The 11,497-nt window shown below is 40.3% G+C and overlaps 1 protein-coding gene across 1 annotated transcript; it reads left to right on the forward strand.

Moving 5' to 3' along the window:
• Positions 1 to 4,501: 4,501 nt before the first annotated feature.
• Positions 4,502 to 10,310, forward strand: kbtbd8 (kelch repeat and BTB (POZ) domain containing 8). Its single transcript, XM_044122732.1, has 5 exons — positions 4,502 to 4,748; positions 7,281 to 7,488; positions 7,582 to 7,888; positions 8,604 to 9,423; positions 9,507 to 10,310. The coding sequence occupies exons 1-5, from the start codon at positions 4,733 to 4,735 to the stop codon at positions 9,968 to 9,970; spliced, it is 1,815 nt and encodes a 604-aa protein (XP_043978667.1). The 5' UTR covers positions 4,502 to 4,732; the 3' UTR covers positions 9,971 to 10,310.
• The last annotated feature ends 1,187 nt before the right edge of the window (positions 10,311 to 11,497 follow it).

The raw sequence follows: 11,497 nt of genomic DNA on the forward strand, positions 1-11,497 counted from the left end.
GAGTCACATAAACCAGCATCCAGCAGCTTGTGCCATAATTTGAGATGTTGCAGCTGGTTTGTTTTGAAATTAAGGTGCTTTTATTGGGGGGGGACCTCAGACCATCCGCTCATCGACTCTTCAGCGGGTGTGTGAGACAAAGAAAGCTGCGAGAGAAGACCACGAAACATACTTTGTTTTTTCTTTTTTTCTAAACGTGAAAAAGAGTCACCGGCTCAGTATTTACCGCAGCCTCCTATAGTGAGCTTGTTAGTCTCCTTTAGAGCGGTGGGGTGGAGGAGTCCACTGCTTGCAAACATCTGCAGGCATCCTTCCACAACCCCCCAGAGCCATATAATAACCCATTACCTCCGTCTCTAACAGAAACACAGACTTGAACAACAATTACACCCACCCACCCTCTCATATTCCTCTTTCCGACTTGCTTCCACGTCTTTTGTCGTGTTGCAATTTAACAGATGTGAAATCGCTGACAACACCGAGTGTTTACATGTAATAGGCCACAGACAAACAAATGTAATTATTTCATGCAAAATTGACCGTTTTGACACTGAACTGTGAAGACTCGTCTTTTCCAAAGATATAACATCAGGAGAAATACACAGGATAAAAGCAAAGAGCAGCTCTAGTGTCTGAGGGTAAGCAGCAATAGAGTATGTCATCTGTTCCTATACGTTCTCCGGATGATGGGGAAAAAAGTCCTTCTCTAATTTATTCGTTCGTGGCCTTTCAGTTCTACGGGATGAAATTTTGTAAATGCGGCCAATGACAATCGAAAGAAATCTCGTGCTCAACATTCCATGGCAACAAAATTCTGCGCTAAGACGAGAAGGGAAAAGTAGAAAGTGGAGATATCAGGTGATGGGTTTCATTGTTTCAAAAAGGGACATCGGGGGGGGAATGGATAATCAGAAACCAGAGCTATCATCAAGTAACAGCAGCCCCAGGAAGGCTTTTTTTTTCTCCCTTCTTTGATTCGGCTGCAGCGCAGGCCCAATTTCACAAGCCACAGTGTGGCTGAATGGGGAGAAATTGGCAAAAAAATGTGAAATCGATCGCTAAGATTGCAGCTGTGCTTTTATTTGTCTCTTCTCCTGTCATTTTACAGCGCTACGCAGTGTTAGAGCACATTTCAAGCCCACACAGTACTGATGATGGAACTCCAAAAAAAAAAAAAAAAAAGGTGGTACTTTCAGGTTCGAAGCAAGGTTTTTGCTGCATGTTGAAATGGTTGATAGATAATCTGAATTTAAACCGCAAGTCGACTGTGGATGGGTTTTGACTTTATGCTTTTATATGCATTTGGATATGCATTTTGTTTAGACTTTTAGCAGAACAAAAACTTTAAAAACATTGTTACACTGCCAGTGAAAAGTTTACAGATCAGCATAAACATCAAACCTTTAAACAATATATTAGTTCTGTTCTTTTTCTGGGGTTCAATAGTTATATGTCACACGATTTTCCAATTGGGCATCTGCAGATAAAAGGAAGATCCCAAATTGCTAAGGAACAATTTAGAAACCATCATTATTATCCTGAATAAGAAACTTCAGGAACGCCAGAATGAACTAATAATGAAGTACTCCAAAACCAGCATCTTCCACATTGACTTAAAACTGTAGCTGCTAATATAGACAATTACTGTCTATATTAACTTCTGTATATTGTCTATATTAGTTTCTTTGCCTCTAGAGGAAAGAAACGAGGCATATAGGTTGCATTTTCAGTCCACTGCTATTACAAACAAATTACTCAAATCATCCTAAAAAGTCCAAAATCAATATTGCCACCTTCCTAAAATAAAGGCCTATGTAATTTTTTTTTGCCAATTTAAAAAATAGAAATATATTTTTTATTTTCCATTACATTCGAAGTTGACAATATATCTCCAATGTAATAGAAATATATTGACAACTTCCATTATTTTACAAAGTTGGTAGTGTATTACTCGTACCAATGATGAGTTTATGTACATTTCTCACTTGTATTGTATGCATTTACTAATTAGACACAAATCCTATACCTGCATATTCTGGGAGGTGTATAAGAATTATGTGCAAACAAAAGCAGTACTGTAAAATATAAAATATTTATTTGATAGTTACTTGAGGTGATGATGAAATTAGTTTGAAGCGTTTCATGATTTAAAATTCATATTATTTATTCATTCCTTGATTTGTACTTTTCTGACATGCAATACAAGTTTAATTGTCATTTTGCATTTATTTTAAATAATGAAAAGAAACCATATTTCTTCTGTCTCCACTTGGGAGGGGATCAACACCGGTCCTGTCTTCACCACCCACCAGCATGGGGACTTTCCCAAGCAACCTGCAGAACTTTTTTCATTCAGGAATGTCTTCACATCAGCCTGCATCGAGTCTCTATGGTAACCGACCGTTTCCGTCGCCGCTTGGGGTTTCATTTCAAATATTCGACCCGGCATCTCAGGACTTTCGCTAAAATTTAAAAGGCCTATCACTAGACTTTGAGTGTTCTTTGTTACGTATAGCTATAAAAACTTAATATTCAATGGACGCAGTTGGCAATGTGTTTGAACAATGCCATTGTCAGACAGGCCTTTGTAATTCTCCTACAAACCTATTAATGAATGAATTCTAATTACAAGCAAAAAGTGATTAAATAACAGTGCCTCAGCACCCGGGGATTACACCGCAATCAAAGTGTTCAATAAACAGCAATTAGTCCATTTCTCTTGACAGCCGGTGGTTTGCAGGTGTTGCCGCATGAATATGAAATGACCCGCTGCAGCAAAGTCCCAACTCAGACAGACAATTCAAGTAGTGATGAATTATCATCTCCCTCTGCCACCAGGAGCGCAGGATTGTTCCTGCAGGCTGCGTGGGAAGTAGAGCCCGAAGTGTGCAATCTAGATAATAGCATACATTTTTAATGCAACGATCCAGTCTAACTTTGTTTGATGATGGAGAAACTCTGACTAAAGTTCAGGAACCATAATTATTATCCTGAATAAGAAACTTATTTCTTGAGTTCTGTCAGAATTGACAGAACTTATCTTAAGTTTTGTTTTTTAGAACAAAGGCTGAATTGCTGGACTGGTGACCTCCTCAGGGCGCACATCAGCTCTTGTCCTGCCGTGGATAGACAACAGTCCCTTTTTGACCCCTGTGTGGGAAGGTTAGACAATGTGGATGAATGAATGAATGTGTCTGTAACCAGGATTTAAACAGGTTTGGGTTGCACCAAAAACATGTTAAACACAAGGTTTCATATTTACCCACAAACAGTTGCGGGAATTTGCTAGGCACTCAAATTTAGGATTTAGATTTTATTGTCATGAAACTTCAAATTAAATGAGCATTTAAAGTGAATATATTATTATATTTTAGAGCAAGAAAAACTAAAAATCTTACTGAGGAAATAGAAATGAATTACAATTTGCCTTTCTATCATTGCAACATGCAAACATCAGCTGCAGAAACAAATATGGATGAGCTTAGCAAAGATAAGCAAGCATCCTACCTGCTTGCTTATGACCCACAGGAAAAAACAAACAAACAACTAAGTCTCTCCACTAAGCACTTTTCCTGAAACACTTTTTGACCCAGAATTGTGAAACAACTGGAAACTTAAATTAAAGGAAAGGGGTGATTAAAGATGACTCAACTTCCTGGTATGGTCAAGCAGTGAGTAAATAGTCAGACAACCAAGGCAAACATGGTTGTTGTTTGTGAGCAGATTAAAACGTAAAAAAACCTCTTTTCTTTACGACACTATTTCTTTTTTGTGTCCACTGTTGGTATGAAACATAACGGAGATCCTCGGATCTCACCAAATGATTCACTGCAATTTGTTCACGCCACAGCCATATTGGTTGAGTTTGTTATGTAAAATCCAACTTTTTAAGTCTGCAAATAAATTCTGATACCCACTGACCACTGCAGAAGAGATACACCCCCAAAGTTCTATGGTTTTGAAGAACAAGCCATCAGAGCTTGGCTTTTGTAAAACACCCTGTCAAATCTTCGGCCTGTCTGATCTTGCTGCTTCGGACTATGTCAGGGACAAAATGTTTAGTTAACATTTCCCACTCCTACTCACATTATCTGACAGGTTTTATCTGACAGGTACGACACACAAACGTAAAAGTAAATAAAACAATATTTTGTTTGCACGTTTGCATCAAATCAACCTGTGAATTCCCCAACTAAATTATGAATTAAGCAGGCCATCATGTGATGTTGCAATTGATCTTTTTTTTTCTTTTTAAAAGACTTAATTCATTTTTTTATATCAGTCATAATAGCTTATTAAGTGCAGAACTCTCGAAATTGAGCAAACTACACACTTTTCCTCTTTTCCTGGACCTATTTCTTTAAATTTGCTTCTTTCTGGTTTTAAAGGAACACATGTAAACTATCTATTGATTTGTGGCTATTTAACTTTAGAACTATTCCAAACCAGATTATCAATCAATTAGCACCAATTTAAGGTACAAGGTTTGCTCTCTTACTTTGCTCGCACCTGTTAATGAGCATCAGCTCTGATTTGTAGCCTGGTGTGTAATTCCACCCTATTGAAAAACGTAGCCACCCACCATTAACTTTTCTCCCCTTTGTACCAGACAAACAGGATCTGATTGGCTGTCGCACGAGAGCCCGTCTTGTGATTGGCCGCTTCTTGTTTCCGTTGGTGGTATGTAAACTCCCTGACGTTTCTCGGTCTGCTCTGAGACAGACTGGGGAGAATGGCTGCCAGTGGAGGTTAGCAAAGTCTTCATTGTTTTCTCCTCTGACTACATTGAAATAACGCTTTCTAAAGTCACAGCGTGTGTGTTTAGCAACTAACCGAGCACGGCCTGTTGGACGAGTTAAAAGTCGTGACACGTTGCGTACTCGTCGGAGGAAGTCATGCCTCTTTATTACTACTCCAAACAGTTGTTTGTCGTTTGCTTGGCTAAGTTGCTAACGCTAGCTGTGTGGCTAACTTTCGGCCGGTTAGCTCGCTACCCACAGCTGATTGTGTAAACACTTGTTTGTGACAAGAGACTGACGCTAGACAAATACCATTTATTAATGATATCAACACAGTCATTTGGGTGATGTCGTGCTATGTAGGTTTATAGTTTTAAACGATGTGTATGTAGCTACTAAAAACACTTTATGTCCCTTGTAGCTCGCAATTTTGTGTCAAAGAATGCTTGCTAACATTAGCTATCTGCCTATGTGCTGCTAAAAGTTAAGCTTGCAGGTCTTCCAACTTAAATGGCAGTATAGCTAATTATTTATAATGAACATATTGCGCTACTCCGTCCCAATTTTAAGTACTTCGGTACTCTTAGAGTTTGTTCTTACTCTTTTTTTCGCTACTAAAACAGACGTCGGGCATTCGACATGTTAGCAAATTAGCTACCACCTGGCGAGACAGTAGTTTCTATTCATCCATTGCCAGCCTTTGTCCTGTCAAGAAGGAGTTGTTGTTGCTTAACACGAGGTATGTGTTAAAGTACTTCTTAAAGACTCTCCAAGACGGCAAAGTTGCGGTTTAGACGTCGTGAGGCCAGTCGTGCAGCTCTGACACATGTAATAATAGTCATGTTGTAATTTAAGGTTCCTATTTTAAGGAAACACCACCGAATTAACTGGGTTATAAACTTGCATATTAAGCACATGTCCCGATTTGAACCTAGACTCGGAGTTTGAAACAAAACCGAAAATGAGTTTTACAACCCACATTAGCCTTTTAAAACGACTCGGAATAACTTCCAGTCCACTGACACTACAGCCATTGAACTTCATTGTCTCTATTAGTATCTGACTCTGATTTTGAAAGAAACTCTGAGCCCTCGTGCTTTTTAGATATGAAAAAGATTAACTTTATGTGTCCCTTTGTGTCTTAGCCAGAAATGGGGAAAACATTTAGGTGTATAAATTTGACAAGTTCTTGAGGTCAACTAGTAGGAAGGCTCCCCAAAATAATTATTGGAAAGAAATTGTGCTGAGAGTTGCAATGTGGTGTTTTTAATTATTTCCACCCAGTCATTAAGCAATTGCCTATATAGTTTGTATTTTTATTACAGTGAGATTTTAATCGGGGGGTAATGAATGGTGCTTCCAATACCTTATCTGACTACATTTACTGTGTGAACAGAACCATCTAAAATGGCTGAATTTGTCTCAGTTCTAAGCAAAAATAATCTTCTATAGAAGTGGTCCCCAACCCTGGTCCTGAGGGACCGCTGTTCTGCATGTTTTTGAGTCCGAACTCCAGCACAGCTGCTCTATATGCTTGTATTACCTCCTTTGCATTCCTGCAATTGCTATTGAAGTTGGTTAATCACCTATTCATTTAACCCAGGTGTGCAGCAGGGAAATACCTAAAGCATGCAGGGCAGAGGACCAGGGTTGGGGGACCACTGTTCTATTGGCCAGCTGACTGGCAGGGTTTAGTTCAGTGTTTCTTAATTCCGGTCCTCAGGCCCCCCTGCCTTGCATGTTTTAGGTGTTCCCCTTCTTCCACACACCTGGTTTGAATCTGTGGGTGATAAACGGGCTTCTGCAGCACTTGATGGCTGCAGAAGAGGTCGTGCAATCATTTGGATCAGCTGTTCTGAAATACAGACCCATCTAAAACATGCAGAGCTAGGGGGGGCCTGAGGACTGGAATTGAGAAGCACTGGTTTAGTAAGATGTGGAAGAGGTATGATGTGTAGCTCTTTTTAACTTTTAGTGACATTTTAATAAGATTATTTCAACAGTGCTTTGGTTTCAAAACTACATAGATTATTTTTTTTTTTGTATGTTCTTAATTCAAACCCGTGCTATATCTTGACACCTACACCCAACCCTTGCTGAAACACGGATATACAGACTTATGCAGCACTTTAAGTTTATTATGCATTCACATATTCTTAAATGGAGATCTGTTCTCAGACTTGGACATTTTAATAAAAAAAAACACAAACATTTATGATCTCACAGTTAAATTAAGTTTTCTGCTTTAGGTGTAGAAGTATAAATTCAGCTGAGATATCTCAAAAGATTTTCTAAGTAAGATATAGTGGAGTGAGGAGAAGAAAGGAGATGCTGTTGAAACGGCATTATAAATTTCCCATCTTTTTCATGGCATTGATTTGAGTGGTGGTCTTAATTTCTAATCCAGAAACCTAATCTGAGCAGGTTTGGTTTCTAGCATAACTTGTCACAGTTCAAGTTAATTTCCCAGGTATTTCGGTTTTTTTTAGTTCTGTTATTTCAAAAGGTGAAATAATTTTCTCTCCTTGCATCATTCTTTAGAGGTAGGCAAGCTGTTACAAGTACAAAATGGGACACCTCCAGCCACCAACTACCATGGGGTAGATGCTGTCCACGCCTGCAACATCCTTCAGCAGCTCAAAGCTTTGTACGATGAAGCACAACTCACAGATATTGTCGTAGAAGTGGACCACGGCAAGACTTTCTCGTGCCACCGGAATGTTCTTGCAGCCATCAGCCCATACTTTAGGTTGAAAATGATTTGACATAAATACTTTTCAGTTGTTTAAACAATGCTAAACGTGATTTTCATGTTTTTGTTTTTTTTGGGTCTCATCTTTAGGTCTATGTTCACCAGCGGCCTTACAGAGAGCAGCCAGCGTGAGGTCAGAATTGTGGGCGTGGAATCTGAATCCATGCACCTTGTCCTTGACTATGCCTACACCTCCAGAGTCGTGCTCTCCGAGTCAAACGTCCAGGCTCTGTTCACTGCAGCCAGCATTTTCCAGATTCCTGCTCTGCAGGATCAGTGTGCCCAGTTTATGATCAGCCGACTTGACCCTCAAAACTGTATAGGCGTCTTCATGTTCGCCGATGCATATGGACATCAGGAGTTGAGAGAACGCTCACAAGACTACATCCGCAAGAAGGTCAGTTGAACAATTTAGGATAATTTAAAGGGGAACTGTTATGCAAAGTTAACTTTTTCCATGTTTTTGTACTTCCATCTGGGTCTCAACTGATGTTAAAAATAACCTAAGGGTTTGGGGTTTTTTTGTTTTAGCTGTTTTAGCTGTTTTTGTTGTTTTGGTGTCTGGAAAATGAGCCGCTTCAAAAAACTCTTAATTGTTGAGTCAATTGACAATTGCTGTGCCTTCACCTGGGAACCCAAGCGGAGCTCCAGCATGTTTGATCAGCTGCTTTTACTGCTTCAAAAGACGAGTATTTTGTTGCTGTTCTATCAGAACAGTTGGCTGCATTCTTGTTGGTTGTGTCGGAGGCTCTACTACTGCTTCTCAAAGATGTGCAGTTGTATAATTGTGCATCTGTTTGCAGCCATTTTTACATGTGAATGTAACTTGACATGGAAAACAGCAGCTCATTTGGATTTAAAGTGACAAGAGGCCTTGAAGCAGCTTATTCTGAAAGTAGATCAAGACAGGCAGAGCTGACCAGACTAAAATCTGATTATCACTGATTTTGTTCAAGAAATGCAATTAACATGTGTTATACGTTTTATCATACAAAACATGTATGTTTTCTTGACCTGTTCAAGGAAGCATAATAGGTCACCTTTGTCGTGTAAAAATCCTCTTTGCAATCAGTGTTTGTGTGCAGGCCTAAACTTTGCATCTTTTGTGGTAGTTCCTGTGTGTTTCAAGGGAGCAAGAATTTCTCCAGATGACCAAGGAGCAGCTGGTCAGTATTCTAAACAGCGATGATCTAAATGTGGAGAAGGAAGAGCACGTCTACGAGAGCATTGTCCGCTGGCTTGAGCATGACCGACCTGGCCGTGAAGCCAACCTCGCCGAGGTGTTTTCCCTGTGCATCCGTCTGCCCTTGCTGGATGAGGCCTTTCTCAGTCGGATACCCGCCCCTTTCGCCTGCGCCCTGTATCTCTCTAAAGACCCCGCCGATGCAAAAGCTCGTCTCACTGGCACAAACGGCTGTCCACAGCGTCTGGGCATGACAGCCTCCGAGATGGTGATCTGCTTCGACGCGGCCCATAAACACTCAGGTAAGAAGCAGACGGTGCCTTGCCTGGACACAGCCACAGGACGGGTGTTCAAGCTCTGCAAGCCACCCAACGATCTCAGAGAGGTCGGCATCTTGGTGTCGCCGGAGAACGACATCTACATCGCCGGCGGCTACCGACCAAGCAACAGCGAGGTTTGCATCGACCATCGAGCGGAGAGTGACTTCTGGCAGTATGAGCACTCAGGAAACCGATGGCTTCCTCGTGCTCCTCTACTGAGGGCGAGGATAGGATGTCGACTCGTGCACTGCTGCGGGAAACTTTTCGCTCTAGGAGGCAGAGTTTACGAAGGGGATGGACGGAACGCATTAAAGTCAGTGGAGTGTTACGATGCCAGAGACAACTGTTGGATGGCAGTCGGTCCAATGCCAGTTGCTATGGAGTTTCACAGTGCGGTGGAATATAAAGACCGGATCTACGTCCTCCAAGGTGAGTTTATACTCTTAAAGAGAAGAGTATAAGAATTTTTATTATACTTTATAGTCAAAATATTTTTTAAAAATCTTTTTCAGGTGAATGTTTCTTCTGCTACGACCCCCGGAAGGACTATTGGAGCCATCTAGCACCAATGAGTGTCCCTCGGAGTCAAGGTCTGGCTGCCTTGTATAAGAACTGCATCTACTACATTGCTGGAATTTGCAGGAACCACCAGCGCACCTTTACAGTGGAGGTCTATGACATAGAGAGCAACACATGGAGCCGAAAGAGAGATCTGCCCTTTGACCAAGCCACAAGCCCGTATATCAAGGCCATGCTGCTGCAGGAAAAGCTTCACCTGTTTGTACGTGCCACGCAGGTCATGGTGGAGGAGCATGTGTTTCGCACCAGCCGCAAGAACTCACTTTACCAGTACGACGACGCAGCAGACACGTGGACCAAAGTCTATGAAACCCCCGACCGTCTTTGGGATTTAGGTCGCCATTTTGAATGTGCGGTGGCCAAACTTTACCCACAGTGTCTACAGAAAGTGCTTTGAGCTAAACAATGAACTGGATCTTATCAGGCGGTGCAGGGGAAGTGGTGTCGGTCCTGTCTGCCTTGTGCCTGGTGTTACCTTGGGTTTTACACCATGCGGATTGTTTTCTTTTTTTTTTTTGTTTTTCTGTTGAGTCTTAAGTTGTTCAAACTTTGGTTTAACATGATCAAAATGGGGGTGGGTTTAAAGATTGCAGTATTTTTATTTTTTTTTTCTAGACTACACACACTGAAGCTTGTTTAACAAAACCTACAACAAATCATAAGTGCAATTATCCTATTTTCACTTGTTGTTGAGCCATGTTTGTCTGTTTGCAATTAAAAGTTATTGATTATTATAATTTTTTTTTATGTTTGGCATGCTAATGAGGGTGTTTGGATGATTAAATGCAGTCTGGAGATAAGGATGCTATGCATCACCATAAAGTGAGTCTCTATATATAAATAACTATATAAACTCTAAATTCATACGGGTAAGGAGAGTACCATAGCTCATTACTTGGTTGCTATCTCGGAGGCTTGTTTGTGTGTGCGTGTGGATTTTTTTTATTTATTTTTTTTGGTTTGTTCCTCTCTTCAGCTTATCTTTAAATTAGTTTTATTGTGAAGTGTGCTTGTGATTTGCGTTATCCTAGTATTTTAAAGTGCGGAAGCATGTTTGTTAGTTTTAGACATGGGCTGGTATGATAATTCAAAATTTAAGACAAATAACTAATAATTGAACTATTTAAAATGGATAAAACTTTAACTACTAAAATTAAAATTACTATTATAACTGTTTAAACCATATATGGACAGTCAGGTTTAGATACATTAAACAAGTGCCCATAGTATTTAGCGGTTCACAACCTTTGTGCAAATATTATAAATTTTTAACTATTCAAGTAATGCAGGTTAGTCAGGCTAACTGCTCTGGTGGCAAGTTTTAAAACACATTTTTAATAGTTTTCTATCAAACAGTCAACAACCCCCCCATGATGCACTTTGAATATTCTCTATTCAATGTTTCTGCTAAAACAATCCAAGACTGGAGTTCAGTAATTAGTCTTGGTGCAACACACCAATGTGTGTTAAAGGTGCCAGTTGATGTGCATTTTGTATTGAACTGCACCAAGGAGTTCCCCTGTAGAGTGCTGGGTGGTGCTCCTTTTTATTTCACACGAGTGTTCTCGTTTTTTGTAATGGGAACTCTCAAATAGATCAACTTGTCTTTTGGTTAAGCAGTAGGGAAAATCAGAATCGTTGTTCCAACCAGGATTGGTGGTGCAGAGCAACTGGTGGAAGAAGAGTAGAACTTGTCAGAAGTCTTGTTGAAAAGGACATCCACCTGTATGAAAAATATTCCATAAAACGTTCCAGATCCTTGAATCCTTAGTTGTTGAAAGCCTTGGTGTTCCAATAACCGGCCCATGCCTAGATTGTTTTATGACCCTATCTTCCTTCACAAGCATCAGCATATGAAACCACATTGTATGGAACTAGATCTTTTGTTTCTTTTTTTGGATACCAATCGAATGCAGCTCACACT

The sequence above is a fragment of the Gambusia affinis genome, linkage group LG07 (assembly GCF_019740435.1).
Source record: "Gambusia affinis linkage group LG07, SWU_Gaff_1.0, whole genome shotgun sequence".
Classification (NCBI taxonomy): domain Eukaryota; kingdom Metazoa; phylum Chordata; class Actinopteri; order Cyprinodontiformes; family Poeciliidae; genus Gambusia; species Gambusia affinis.